Source organism: Ciconia boyciana, chromosome 5, assembly GCF_034638445.1.
Source record: "Ciconia boyciana chromosome 5, ASM3463844v1, whole genome shotgun sequence".
Classification (NCBI taxonomy): Eukaryota; Metazoa; Chordata; class Aves; order Ciconiiformes; family Ciconiidae; genus Ciconia; species Ciconia boyciana.
In genome coordinates, this window is record NC_132938.1 from 25,983,557 (window position 1) to 25,999,273 (window position 15,717).

General features: G+C 38.8%; 1 protein-coding gene across 9 annotated transcripts in view; it reads left to right on the top strand.

The window, feature by feature from the left end:
* TBC1D1 (TBC1 domain family member 1) overlaps positions 1-13,882 on the top strand; it is a 115,729-nt gene extending 101,847 nt beyond the window's left edge. For all 9 annotated transcript variants that reach the window (XM_072863457.1, XM_072863460.1, XM_072863466.1 and 6 more), the window contains 5 exons: positions 1,082-1,326; positions 1,777-1,936; positions 5,825-5,994; positions 8,883-9,053; positions 11,809-13,882. In XM_072863457.1, coding sequence (XP_072719558.1) covers positions 1,082-1,326; positions 1,777-1,936; positions 5,825-5,994; positions 8,883-9,053; positions 11,809-12,009 — 947 coding nt within the window. In that variant the 3' untranslated portion in view covers positions 12,010-13,882. The remainder of the gene's footprint in view (positions 1-1,081; positions 1,327-1,776; positions 1,937-5,824; positions 5,995-8,882; positions 9,054-11,808) is intronic.
* The last annotated feature ends 1,835 nt before the right edge of the window (positions 13,883-15,717 follow it).

Here is a 15,717-nt window from a genome sequence, read left to right on the forward strand (position 1 = left end):
ATTCTTGATATTGTAAGGGCTGCAGAAAAAAAAGACAAATTGAGTTTTTATTCGCTAAGTAAATATTGTGGGTCAAACTGATTGTGTAAGTTACCTAGCTGGATTGGTTTGGTTTAAGGACATGTGGGTCCCAGCTCTGTATGAAAGTTTACAGGCAAGCAAGTCTGGGGTGGAAGTCATCATCTTGTTCTAGAACAGAAGAACTGAAAATGGCTCAGTTGTGCTCCTACAGCTCTATGATTATTAGTATAGTTTACCTTAGGCTGGGATTACCACATTAAAGAGATGTGGGGAATAGATCCAAAGCCCATTGCTACCAAGAGAAAGTTTTGCTCCAACAACCGACTCCCACTCTCCAAGTGCTTGTCACTTGTACCGGTGCTCGTGGGACCCCTCCTGGAGCTGACACAGCTGAGTGACAGGCCAGAACAACTAACCCCATGTAAAAGATTTTTCTGCCAGATGAGTGAACTGGATCAGCTCATGGAAGAGTCTGAGCTTCATGCTGCAGGAAAGGAGGAAGAACCCATAAGACTGGGAGGGACCAAGGCAAGGAGGGAGGTGACAAGAGACACATCTGCTGGAAAAAAAAGACAAGAAGAAAAGAGTAAGGGAAGGGGCCCCAACCTGGAGAGCTCAGATGTTCTAAGTCTGTGCCTGGATCCTAATAGTTATCTAAAAGCTAACACTTTTTAATCAAGAAAAGAGGACTGTGTGACTCGTCGAGCTGCTGAATCGAGTCTCCCACTATTACAGGCAACCAGCCCCTATAAGCCCTTTAACAAACAGATCAAGGGCCAATCTTAAGAACCAGCTACTCAGCTGTTCTAAACAACAGACTGTTCCCATCCCCCTGACAATTTCTGAATTAATTTTGCAACTCCTTTAACAAAACAGTATTAGAGTATAAGAATCAATTGTTTTGTATTGTTAACTTTCTTATGGTCTTCCTGTGGGCTGGCTCAGAATCCACCTTTCAAAAGAGTCTGCCTTTTTGAAAGACTGTTTAATTTGATAACATGGCAAGGGGGTTTTTTGTTTATTTTTTAGTTTACGTCACTCACTTCAGCTATTTTCACAGGGCGCACATTTCCAACACATCCGTACTTCTCAGCACAGCTGGGAGCTGGGCAGCTATCACTCTACAATATTTTGAAGGCCTACTCGCTTCTGGACCAGGAAGTAGGATATTGCCAAGGCCTTAGTTTTGTGGCAGGAGTTTTACTACTTCATATGAGTGAAGAAGATGCTTTTAAAATGCTGAAGTTTCTCATGTTTGACATAGGCTTGAGAAAACAATATCGTCCTGACATGACAATTTTACAGGTATGATTTCAATTTTTCTAATAAAAGGGTGCTAATGTTAAATCATAATAATGCAATATAGAGAGCATTGTCAAAATCTGGACTTGAACTTAAATTCAGTTCTCAAAAATGGGAAAGGATAATCTGGGAGAAGAACACATCATCTTAAATGTACTAGTTTCAAATAAAAAGACTACTGGGGAAACTATGAAAACCATAAATAGGAAGAATTCTGTTGTGTGTTGTGTGAGGTTCAAATGACCCTGCAAATGAGCCTGTCGTAGGCTCACAGGTGACCCATCCTGGGTCTTTTAGGTGGCTTCTGAGTATTTATTTTCTTCACACAATTCCATCCAAACATCAATTGACAAGTATCTTTCGCTGTTTCTAATAAGAGTGTGAAGCAGGGACTTTGCTACTGTGAGTGTTAAAACATGTTTATCTTATTCTCTTTGTTCTTATTCCATGCAGATCCAGATGTATCAACTGTCTCGACTTCTTCATGACTACCATCGAGATCTCTATAACCACTTAGAGGAACATGAGATTGGCCCCAGCCTCTATGCTGCTCCCTGGTTTCTCACCATGTTTGCCTCCCAGTTTCCCCTCGGATTTGTAGCCAGAGTGTTTGGTAATTCTTCATAAAACTTCTGTCTGTTCTTTTTGAAGTCTTATATTTGGAATCCTGTTATTAGGAACAGCATTATTATCCAACCTGTTTCAGACACCTGGGAGAAATATTTTACTTACTAGTGATGAACAGAAGAACAGCAACAGAGGTCATCTTATGGAGCATATTGTATTTACAGTAAAATGGAAAGAGAGAGAAGGAAAGCATATGACAGTCCCAAATTGTCCTGTCTTTTCATCCTCATTGTTACCTTTTCCCATCCTGTAACCACTTGTAGAGAGGATGTAAAATTTGATGCCATGAAGGCATGGTGTTATGACAATGGCATTTCAACACTGACAATTAGTTTCAAGCTGAAAAGAGATGTAACAAAGGAGTCATCTGAGAAATATATCCATTTACCTATTTTCATTTTCCTTAGTCAGTCTCACTTAAGAGATGTAATGAAGCAATTATTTATTAGGGTATTAATAATGTCACTTTTCTGACTTAAAAAATTCTAGTCTCATGTAACACACTAACAAATAATGAATATAGATTCCAAGAAGAACCAACAAGAATCCCGTCCTGTTTCTGTTTAAGGACATGCCAAAAGTAGTGCCAGAAGAAATCATGGTGGAAAGGATGGTGTATAGCTAAGTAGCACTACATGTCCTGTGATTAGCATCTTAACTCCAGGGAAAACAGCATTTTTTTTTTTCCTGGGATAGTTCAAAGTAGGCTAACATACATCGACAAGTATCTAGCTGACTAATAATCTGTAGGAATTAAATGAAGTGCTGTATACGAGTGTCATATACTGAGTTTATAATCAGTTCATCTTTCAATTATTCTTAATAATTCATAGTACTGTACATGATAAGAAGAGTCTTTGAATTGGACAATTGACTGCAGTGAGAGTATAAAAGTGCCTTGTGTATCCAGTATATTTGGATTTCTGCCTTAATACACAGATTAGTATTTTATCTGTCACTGGAGGATTGTAGGGCTTTAGAAAGCAAAGATTTTACATTAGAATAGAAGGCATAGATACATGATCTTCACAGGACTGATTTTAGGTCAAGAACAGAAAAGCATGTGTGACTGAAACTGGCAGCTCTTAAAGATCTTTGATATTTTTTAGACAGAAAGTCCAGCATGACCGACACTTGCAGTTTTTACTGTTTCAAAGTATTTAGTAATTTCCTTAAAACACTGTTTACCGGAACTGTAAGTTGAGAACATTGGACATTCTTTTACATTAGAAAGTAAAATCTCATCTTCACCCATGCTAAAGACTCTGAAACACAACTATAAACCTAAAAAGGGCTAGAGCTGTCACTTTGCTAGCGGCTGACACTAGCAGCATGGCAAGTTAGGATCCGATCAGTTCTGACTCATGTGTTCACACACTTTTGCAGAACATATGTACATTTTCATTGCTCACTTGTTAGAACCCTTGGGATGAAAGAATGTTGCCTTTTAATGTTGAAGTAACTCATCTATAGGTTACTAAGACTGTAAGACTTACTGCCATTTTCTAACATGGTATCTCTGAACCCTTGATATTTGAAGCCTCACTGCTACTTAATAATATAATTGTTACAGACCACTTCCTTTAGATTTCCATAAAGTGTAGTTTTTTCAAGCATCTTACAAGCAATATGTAAAAGAAGTGGGCTAGAAAGAGGTTAACCCAAAGACTGTTTTATGAGTCAAATAGCAAAACTCCTTTTAACTTTTTAATTATCTGTCCAAACTTTCAACACTTCTCCTGAGCAGGATCTAATGAAAGTACAGCATTAACAAAGATGTGTTCTTTAATACCCCTATTTACTTATTAATGGAGGAGACGTGGTAGAATAATGTTTATTTTGTTTCAAGATTGTAGATAAAACTTGATTTTTTTTAATCCCATAGGCTGCCAGTCATCCTGACATTAATTTGGGTACCTTCACTGTACTGTCGTTGGCTAGCAGCCCACTTAACAGGAAGCGTGGGGAGTGGATAACAAACAGGTTTTTGTTAAGTACTTGCTATTTTAAACGAGAGAGGGATTTCAGCTGTATATTACCAGCTTAGCTCATACAGACATTCATTAACAACTTACAGGTCACCTTGAGTTAATCTACATGTCTTTATGGGGCAGGTGCCGAATCATACATATGCATTATTTCAGCTCTGTTTTTTTCACTTTGTGTTTCCTAGCTGTTCTTCAGCATTCCCTGTCCTAATATAGAGCTTTCCCTATAAAGCATTTTCCCATAGTTTTCAGTTTCAATGGAGAATTGAGGCAGATGCCTGCTTTGTTGCCACTTTTCAATCATTCCTGCCTTTGGACTTCACATTGAATCAGAGTTGAAAAATTTTACACCACTTTTAGGAAAAATGGTGGCAAAGTGCAAGATTTATGGTTAGTTATCACTTGTGGTTCTTTCTCAGAGAGAGAGAGAGAGAGAGAGAGAGAGAGAGAGAGAGAGAGAGAGAGAGAGAGAGAGAGAGAGAGAGAGAGTTGAAATGAGTTATGGCTTCAACATTACAGGCAAAAGACCGCAAGGGGGAATTTCATTCTGATACAAATTTGGAAAGAGAGGTTGCTTTTACTAAGAAAGGCAGTTAGCCAGTGTTTTCATGTGTTCTTTACTACATCAGAGATACGTGTGGTTTTGCTAGTAGTTGTTTCCCTTACTGTGGTGTTTTTTATTCTCTCTCTCTTTTTATTCTTCTTTCTTTTTTTTTTTATCATTAAGACATACTATTTATTTGGTGTCATTGTACTACTTCGTAAGTGATTGTGACTTCATTCACAGCTTCAAGTACAAAGAAGGGAAAAAACGAGCGAAGCCCTTTAAAAATAAAAATATATTTAGGAAATATGGAATAAAACCACAGTATCTTCTCTTTGTCTTCCACTTCCTTCGGTATTGTTTCATATGTTAGATGCTTTTGCCTGTAGTGAGTCCCTCAATAAAACCAGGAGCAGATTCTGAGTTACAGTAGCAGGAAAGTCAAATGCAGGGCAATGCTGTTTATACTGTGGACAGATGGGTTTGTGAAGATGAGTTTCTTGGCTGATGCTTTCATTGCAGTCTTCTATTTCTTTCCCCTATAAAGACATAGGCAATTTGTAAAGGAAAAGAAAGGAAGTTGCATTGAAAGGTCACTATATACTGTGGTTTCAGTGTGCTTGAATGTATGCCAGGTGCTGTCATTGCAGGGCCACCTGCAATATTAATGCTTAAGCTGTATTACTAAGATTTCAGGGTACTTACTAATGTAGTTATTAGAACATTAACATAAGTGGTTGAGACACATACTAAAAATAAGCACGTGCACGTGAAACTTGAGGCTGCTGGAAAGTGCACATTTAGCCTCATGTGCTCAATGTTGTATTAACTGAGATTTTGTAGCTTTCTCCACCAGATGAGAAAAGAACAGAACTTCAGATCTTCGGTTGTGTCTTCAGGTGTAGTTTTTGCCTGTTGTATAAGAATTTTTAAATGGCATCGGGATTAGAATTCTATTCAAATTCAGATTCCCATGAACATCTCAAAAGAAAAAAGCGCACAAAATGATTAACTGCACAAAAAGTAGCAACACTGACAAACTTGACTACCTGGTTTATTGTGTACTTAGTTTAAATTTGAATTTGATTTTTTGGATGAAAACTCACTGAACAAATTAATAATTGATTGTGTTAGTCAAGTGTGTTATTCACAATAATAAACTTGATCCTACAAAACTTGTAAAGCCATAGCCATGGTAACAAAAGCACGTGTCTGGCACAGTATATCTAGCCTCCAGATCCCTCCTATGAGAAGTTGTTGTCCTTGGACGTTTTACTGTTTTAATATTCTTGTCAAAAGATGTGCTTGCTTGATGTACTCTGTTTTTTGTTTGTTTTCACAGATATGCTCTTTCTTCAAGGATCAGAGGCTATATTTAAAGTGGCTTTAAGCCTTTTGGGAAGCCACAAGCCCTTGATTCTGCAGCATGAGAACCTAGAAACTATTGTTGACTTTATTAAAAGCACTCTTCCCAACTTGGGTTTGGTACAGATGGAAAAGACCATTAGTCAGGTATGAAATAATCTGAACATATGAGTAGTATGCAAAGGAATGCTCTTTTTAACAAGTTCTTGACAGAAAAACCACAACAGTGTATTGTGTTACTTCAGGCTGAGAATTCTGTTACTGTAGTTCTGAAGATGTTGAAAACTTTTGGAAGCATATGACTTTTATAGTACCTCTGTATTCATACATCTACATGTTGGTTATGGTCACTTTATGAAGCCTTTAATGAAAATTAGTTTACTTTTTTTTTTTTGGAAGTGTGCAACACTTTGTTACTGGCAGCAATATTACAGCCCATACACAGTGCATTCCACAAAAAAGCAGCAAGGTTGGGCTAAAAGCCTTCTGAGTTTTCCTGTCTCCAAAGAATCTTGTTCTCCAAGTCTCATTTCAGAAGCAAAAATTGACTTAGAAGAGCCTCACAAATGTTGACCTTACTTAATGAAATTAGAAGCCTCCCTATGTTGACTTTGTCTATACTGGCTTTTATGGTGCTGGTTCACTATGTTATAACAGTGTCTTTGTACCTCTGCCGGGAGTACATGGGGCAGTGCAGTCTCTTGCAGTAAGCAGTGACTCTAGACAGCAAAAACTGGGAATCCTTGATATACTTTTTTAAAATGGCAGACAAGGAGAGTGATGCAATATTGCTAAGCTAGCAGAAGGCTCCAGATGACAACTGTGGAATCTGAAAAAAATCACAAATTGTTGCAGTTAAGGCTTGCCTGTTTAGAAGCCCTAACTGTTGCACTTGACATCTAATTTGCAGCAGACAAATAGAAGATGGGGTTCAGCCTGTTTTTCTGAAGGCCTTTTGTGGTCCAAAACATGGTGGGTGTATTGCGCAGAACTGCAAATGCCTGCCACTCACCAAGGGCTGCAGGAGATCTGCAAAGCCTGTGGCTTGATAAACAAAGCAGGCAGCAGCGCAGTACACTGCAGAATGCTTACGAGGGGCTCCCTTCTGATCCCTGGCAGCAAAGCTTCCAGGGGACATGTGCTTGAATTAGGATCAGAAAAATGGCTTCTAGTGCTTACTATCAAAGGAAGGAGGGGCAAACTAGAAAGCCTGTGTGAGGGGAAGGAAAGCAAGTGATTTCTAGGGGGCAAAGGAGATGGTATGTTACCTGCCGGGCTGAAAGCCTGGAGTGTACAGCTCTGCAGAGACTTGCAGTGCTTAAGTGACCTGCAGAAAACCATTGGCTTTGAGCAGAAGGAGGGAGAGATACACTGTTTAGACAGCTCTGACTGCTCTAAATTTAAAGTGGGTAGGTAGAAGTGAGTTGAAGGGAGAGCAGTTCCCCCACTTTGATCAGGGCTGCCTTTGAAGAGAGCAGCTGTTTGGCCAGCCCTGCAGTCCATAGACAGCTCCTGGCCTAATCCCCATCCTCCTCACACCTTCTGCAGCAAGGCCTTTGGTTTACATGCCCTAACATGCCTTCAGTTAGCTAGATTTCAAGTCAAGCTTTTGATTTGCCTCATGTTTCCCCCCTTTCAGATTTGATACTCTAGGTATGACAGCAGGGATTTCCCTCCCTTCCCAAGAGCACAGAGGCTAGAAGTGGCAGAGGTCATGAGAGGAACTAGCATTCTGCCCTGCTGAAGTGCACCGTTTGTTTTATTGAAATTTCAACAGTGTATTCTCCAGAGATGCTCAGATCTACAGAAAATGAAAGTTCCATATGTGTAACCAAACTCAAATTAAAATTGTCTATCAGCCTTCTGTACTTAGATGCTCAGTATGTTTGTTTGTTGCTGCTATACAACTATGAGAGAATTTTTTTTATAGCATATGTAGCAGGTGTCAGGAACATTTAATAAACTGATGTTTTCTTTAACTATAACCAACAGTTAAAAGTTTTGTAGACAAAGCAGATAGATAAAATAGGAAATAATTCTTGTTATTTCAACAGGTATTTAAGATAGGATTTGATATTTGACTAATTTCCAAAAGGAATAAGGTACAAGAGGTTTAAAAATAAAGAATAACCCTCGAACTTCTGTTCTTGGGCTATTTTCCAGATGCATTTTTAAATCAACTTTTGTTTCTACTATGTTCTGTGAGCACACTTGTCCTTTTAATTTACCACCTTCTTCACTGCTTTCAGAGGAGATAACTAGCTCAGGGATGTGAGAGACATATTTCTGAAATAATTTGAAGGCAGTTCTTTGCCAAAACCTAGAAAAAGGAAAATACAATAGCAGTTTTTTCCTTTGGGACACTCTGTGCACCTCAATCTATTTATCTCCTTTTAAAATAAAAGTTTTTCTTAATATTAATGTATAAGACTGAGCACTCATTTTGGTAATTCGTAGTTAACAATAATAGAAATCTGCTTTGACATTACATGATGTTTCCATTAAGTGTATTAGTGTAAGGGTAGATTATTTCATTTTCTTTCAGTCATTAGGAGTACCGTAGAATCATAAATAAACCTAGCAATGTTTACTGGTTTTCATTTAAAGCTTTCATTCCACTTAGCCTTACACTTGTACCTGTGGCATGTGGGCTTGAACCATGCTTTTCTAAAGTGTCATTTAATTCCAAGTATGTCTAGTAGGGTTTATGCCAAACTGAGATGCATAAATTTGAAATCTAAAAAGGGGAGTAGCCTACAAAGTCTACACTTCTTGAAAACTTTAGTGTAAGTGATTTTGCTGAAGTCAGGCAGCAAATCAGTTGCAAAGTTTTTAAGTAGTTCCAATGCCAATGTATTGCACTCTACTGCCGCAATCTTGCCATTTCCAGAGTAGGAAATGTGAATGCCAAAAATTAAGTCCTTTTTTTGTATGCAGTGATTAGATATCTAAGTCTAGATTCATAGATTTTAAAGCATTAAATGAGCTATGTTTTTGATCTGCACAACACCTAATAATATTTTTATATACAACAGGTGTTTGAAATGGATATTGCCAAGCAGTTGCAAGCTTATGAAGTTGAATACCATGTGCTTCAGGATGAGCTTATAGATTCATCTTTAAATGACAATCAGAGACTGGATAAATTAGAAAAGGCAAACAGTAGCTTGCGCAAACAGAACTTTGATCTCCTGGAAGAACTGCAGGTACAATTTATATTTCATGTTTAATTAACATTCTAATTTATACACCTTTCCAGAAGAGACCGTCCTACACCAAGGCACAGGAGAGATTGGCATTTGGTCTAGTGACTTTAAAGCGTAGCCACTTGCAATTTTATTTAGTTTAGCCTTTAAAGTTTAAATGCAGAAGAAATTCTGAGCCGGGGGTGGATAGAGCATATGCTTGCAATTAGTGAAAAGTTGATTCATCACACCGTCTCTTCTCTTCTAATTAAAATTATAGCTGTAGAAGATGACAAAAGATACACAAAGTGCTTTCTCAACTTCATTTTTATGTTTTTTTACATAAAATGTTGCTTTATTACAGCAGGGATACTAGCCTATCACAAATGGGAAAGCTAATGCCAGTATCACAATTTAGAGATACATCAGATATGGGATACATTGTCTATAAAGATATACTCTTTCTTACAAGATTTTTTTTTTAAACTGTTATCCAGATTGTTTAGACAACATGTGAAATAATAATTTCTAATATATGCTCAGTGCCTGTTCAGTCTGCAGCTTTTTCAGAGGCAGTACACCTGGTCTCTGTAGCAGTTATTCTTTGCTTAACTGTTCAAGAAGTCAGCTTTCTAGCTGCTTTATAACAGGACATTTGTTATAAAACTTTTGACCATACATTTAGTCTGATGGAGAAAGGGACTTCAAGGGTAAGAAGCAGACATTTCAAGCCTCTTGATTATTGTTAAAGACATAGACTTTGTAAGATAATAGGTGAGGGAAGGAGTTCAGGTTTGTCACCCATTGGTCCTGTATCATGGCTAAAGCTAGCCAACTGTGCAGGCTGTTGTGGTTTAACCCCAGCTGGCAACTAAGCCCCACACAGCTGCTCACTCACCACCCCCCCCGGTGGGATGGGGGAGAGAATCGGAAGGGTAAAAGTGAGAAAACTCATGGGTTGAGATAAAGACAGTTTAATAGGGAAAGCAAAAGCTGTGTGCGCAAGCGGAGCAAAACAAGGAATTCATTCACTACTTCCCATGGGCAGGCAGGTGTTCAGCCATCTCCAGGAAAGCAGGGCTCCATCACGCGTAACGGTTACTTATTCGACATCACTCCGAACATCGCCCCCCTTCCTTCTTCTTCTCCCAGCTTTATATGCTGAGCATGACGTTATATGGTATGGAATAGCCCTTTGGTCAGTTGGGGTCAGCTGTCCTGGCCGTGTCCCCTCCCAACTTCTTGTGCACCCCCAGCCTACTCACTGGTGGGGTGGGGTGAGAAGCAGAAGAGGCCTTGATTCTGTGTAAGCACTGCTCAGCAGTAACTAAAACATCCCTGTGTTATCAACACTGTTTTCAGCACAAATCCAAAACATAGCCCCATACTAGCTGCAGTGAAGAAAATTAACTCTGTCCCAGCCAAAACCAGCACACAGACTTAGATTGCCTCTCCTAACAAAAATTTGCTTAAGCTGTAAATTCTGCTTCTGTGAGGTCTGAACCTGTTTCAGGTTCTAAGATGAGCTTTAGAGAGGTCAGAAGAGCTGCTCCTCTGCAAGATATTTTCATAAAGCTTCAGGCACATGGGCAAGGAAATTGTTGAATGGGGAGAGGGATTTCTGGGATGAGATTCAAGATGTGATGTGCTATAGGTACCTGCATCAGGGGATCTTCCACCCCCTCCTGCCCATAAAGACTTTGCAGCCCTAAGCAGTTTTTTACAAAGCTCATCTCCACCTTAGTGCTGGCAAGTCAGCACCTAACATCATAGTGGGGAATTTAACTGTCTGTAGTGTTGGAGCAATCCCTTTGTCTTAGAGGTAGAGGTGGGCTTCATCAGTCTTCGTTTCCTATGGTGAAAGGTGACCCATTGCTGATGGGAGGAAAATGCATCACCAAACAATGTGGGTCATGGTTTTTTGCCCCATGGGGCATAGTTGGGGGCAATATTTTGCCTCCAAAGGCTGAACTTTTTAACCCACCATAATTACATGAAGGGCAGTGAGCTCATCAGAAAGGCAAGTACTTCGCTGAAAGCCAAGACCATCCAGTGCTCTTGTCTCCAAATGTTATCCAGTGCTGAAACTTCTGCCGAACAGGTTTATGCTTTTGTAAAAATACTTCACCTATAGATCTCATGTGATCAGTTTGAACAATCTAATACTCTGTTTCACTGTGAAGTAGAATGCCCATATGTACAGCCTTTTGAAGGAGAATTTTTTTAATTTTTCAAGATGTGTTGTCCGTTTGCATATAGCACTAAATCCCCTCCTCCCCCTTTGCCTCCAAATCTGGCATTTGTTGGACTCCATGTCAAGATGAAATGAGGATGCAGCTAACAGGCTGGGTTGTCTTTGCTTTGCAAAGCACATGGAATTCAACAAATATGGCTGGCCAAAAATGTCTCCCAACTGATCCATACAGAGGCTTATCTTAACCTGCAGTTCTTTGGTATATAATTTGCAGACTTAGTAACCTTCTAATTTCATTACTTGGTATTATATTCTGAATTTAATTGTGAACTAATCAAAGCAATCAAGCTGAGAGAGGGAAGTTTCTTGTTGTAGGCAAAACCATAGCCAGTCTAAAGTACACAGATCTAATAATATTCATACTTGCATTTACCTTTGCAATTTTTCATCATTTGGAAAGTATTTTATATGTATTAATGTATCTCAAAAAATAGTTTAAAGTTGGTTTCAGTTATTAATGAATTTCCTTTCTTTTTTCTTCCCCTCCTTCCTCCCCCTTCTCCTTTCTTCTTACTTTGAAAGGTGGCAAATGGAAAGATCCAAAACCTTGAAGCCACAGTAGAGCTTTTATTGACCAATGAAAGCAAATTGAAGCAGTCCATTCTCACTCTTGAGCAGGAGCGAGCAGCTTTGCTGAAAGCAGTGGAAGAGATGCAGAAAAAGATTGGTGATACAGATGGGAAGCCTCTACTTACTAGGCAAGAACACATGGATGCTGACTGACATCCACAGTTGTAATGGAGCAGAGAAGCTGAACAAGAAACAAAGGGAAGAACTGGGTCTTTTTGTCATGATCCATGGGGATTAGCCATTGTCACCTTCATTGTACATGCCTTACTGTAGCAAAGCAAGATAGGGGCATGGTGGTTTCCCATACCAGAGAAGCTGATTTCTCAAGGAGAAGGCTCTTTCTTCTTAGCATGTAGAAATACTGTGAACAGTGAGATGCCACATAATAATAAGCAGGAGAAACTTAATAGTGCGTGCAGTCATACACAATACACTGTAAAGATGTCATGGATTCTTCCTTAAGTGCTTCTAAACCTAAGTGCTTTGTGTTCGTCACATATTTTGTTTGTGTGTAGATCACCACCATGTTAAATAGCGCATCCTTTAGAAGGTCCTTTGAAGAAATATGGCTGTGTAAAACCTTTGAATGGATGACTGCCCCACTGCAGCTATGCAGTGGTAACATTTACAGAGAGTTTTGTGATTGGACTCGAGATATTTTTGACAATGTAATTCCCCTACAGCTTGACTGGGTTCTGTTAATTATGTTGTTTACGCTTCAGAAAACTGCTTCCTGATGCTTGAAGGTGTCAATCCATTGGACTTCAGAGCTGGACTTCATCATATGTAACTATGCATAATTGGGGTGTTGCCATCTGTTTTTATAAGTACGTTGTTTTAGTACATTTTTTTTGTTTAACCACCATTAATTTAGTGTATTGTTAGTTGGCATTATCTGATAAACATACTGTATATAGTAACTGCATTATGCTTAACAAAATACACTGACATTGGTTTGGTGAAGCCTGTGACTCTTGCAACATCATCCAAGGATTTATATTCACTCTTCAAGTTTCATCTTATTTATTTCTGAACTGCTGTGTGATGTAAGACATCCTTTTGCTGGGAAACTAATGCCCACTGTCATTTTTTTTCCCTATATTTGGTACTCTGTGCCCACCTATCCTCTGGGAAATGTTATTCTTTAAGACTTTTTCTGAAGTAGTGGGGCATTTCAAGAGCTTCATGTTGTGCTCGATATGCTTAAACTGTTTTATAAAGGGTATGGCAGCTTGAATTAGGACACCATTCTTTTTACAATGCATCTTTCGAGTAAGATTACACACGTAAAAAAAAAATAAAATTCACTTTCCTTAATACAATGAAAGTAGTTTTCAGGCCAGTTAAAGCACCACTGCTACAAGTGCAATAATATTCATGGATATGCAGTTGTTTGGGTTTGCTTCAGAATTAGGAATAGTGCCATTGTTTTGTTCGGTCCCCAAGCACAGAGTTAATAGGCATCACTGTTTTGTTATGGTGGAGATTAACCCAGGAGATCTGATTTTTATTTTATTTTTCTTAAATTGGTGTTTTTATTTTTAAAATTTCAAAACACACAGTTTCTTCTCTGACTGGCAATGTAGAAAAGGTTCTGTTTTGCGTTTTCCTTTTCTCATGCAAATACCCCTGCCACATTGTGGTTTTAGTCTAATAGGGAGCTGTAACATTCATCTACTGTGCAGAACAAATACCTCTATGTAGGTCAAAAAGCAAAAGAGAATTTACTCTTCAATTTCTAGAAGCTTTGTGTGACTCTGTCATGTCTTAAATATGTCTGGTTCTTGCAGTTCCACTCTGTATTCACTTAGTATTGAAATTCCAGATAAATCAGTTATTAATCCATTTACCTCTTACGCTTTTTTTTTTAATTTGGAAATCCATATTGAAGCTCATGCTTCATGTTTAAAATCTTGTCATAATGGACCTCGCACTGTTAGAGCACTCAGTAATGTTATATTTTTACAGCATAGTGCCATAATTCATACACTGACTTTTTAACAAGAGCAATAAAAATAATAATATTCTATGCCTACATCTATGTTTGTACATTTTTTGACATTTAAAAACAAAAACATAGTTGGGGTGACAGTTCATAACCGTGTAAGATGAGACTTTCGCTGAAAGTACAGTACCTTCTACAGTGGTTAGTAATGAAAACTCCTAGTCCTCAGACTCTTCTAAACATGCTAAGGATCCAGTTGTGATCTTGGGACCTACATCTGCATATGTTGACTAAGGTGAAGTACGTTCCACGTGACTCCAGGGATGCATTCCTTTTTGTGATGTTTTACTTCTTTGCCAGTGTAAATGGAGGACTACTTCTAGTCCAAAGCCTTTTATTGAGGATCTGTGTAATTCCAGAAGTAAGTGCACTTAGATGAGAACTAAACTCACTTTTCTCAGAATGCACAAATGTAGTAAATAGATAACAAGCAACTTTTTGCTTTTGTGACTATATAGATGTAACTGTTCCATTGTACCAGGGAGTTGAAGTTTCTGTGGGTACAAATGAATTTTCTATTTGTACATAATTAATACGATTTTGTTAAATTATCTAAATGCCTGGCAAAGTGAGGGATCATGTCATCCACTGGTCCAGGGCCTGAACATGGATGAAATAGTTGGTTTAAGTCTTTTTGCTGCTTACACTGAAGCAGATATATGGTATGTTGCCCCAGTATGTCTTTCCCCATCTTATGCTGATTTTTGTCACCAGGCCTCTCCAGTTCAAGGGGCCAAAGTGGAAGAGTGTGGAGGAAGGTAATATCACTTACCCAGTTCCCAACTTTGGAAAACCTTGGGGCTTTTCCCTTCAGAAGTATGGGAAAGAAGTAATAGAGCCCAGAGCTAGTCCCAGATACTTGCATCCTTCTCCAATGACACTCTGTAGCTGAACATCCTTAAGGATGTGTAAAATTAGATCTCTTGTTGTCTGAGTACCAGCAATTGTCATCACATACTGTCTTCCATATGAACAATAATTTCTGATTCAGAGAATGTTCTAAAAAAACCCCTGCAAATCCATACACTAGCCCTCAGCAGGAATCCCAAATGAACCACTCCTGGAAAATCCAAGTTGAAATAATCAACACTTTCTCCATCTCACTTCTACAGATAAAAATCCCCATGAGTGATGCTTAGTTTTTGAAGAAAAGAAAAAACAGTGAAAAAGGAAGGAAGGAGTTCACTTGTACGTGCAACCTAAAGGTGCAATCAAAGGTGCATGACAAAGGCAGCGAAGCATGCAGTGTGAGTGTGCTAGTGAGTGACATTGATGCAGTAGTCCAGGGAGAGGTTAGCATGAAATGTGGAAAGAACTAATGTTGGCATGTGCAACAAGAAGAAGGCAGCTCCTCTAAAACCATAGCAGTGAACAGCACTGCATAGCTGGAGGACCTGCTGTGGTGTGCTGCGGTCGCCAGGTTCTGGTTTATTTTTTCCAACTAGTGCAAGTGGTAGTTTGTGGTAGGTACATGTGACCCCCTGTGCTTGTGGCTGTTTGATGTGCTGTTTGTACTTTTATATTTTGCCTTGTTGTCTATTTCCAGAGATCATTACTTAATACAGAATCTGAGAATGATGATACAGTGCTTATCACGTGGAAAGGTCAAAGCACTTTCATAATGGCACATATTACATGTCTTCCCTTGTTTAGAGTGAGAATTGAGTCACAAAGAAGTTCAATGACTTGCACCCAGTATTTCAGTTTCTCACTAGTTGCTGGCACTGAAATCCAGATCTCCTAAGTCGTGGTCAAACTGTCTTGCTTGTTGCCTGAAAGATTGTTCCAGAAGGTCTGTGACGTGTACTCAGTAGTCATGCAGTGCTCTGCCGAAACAATGTAAAATGGGACGTGCA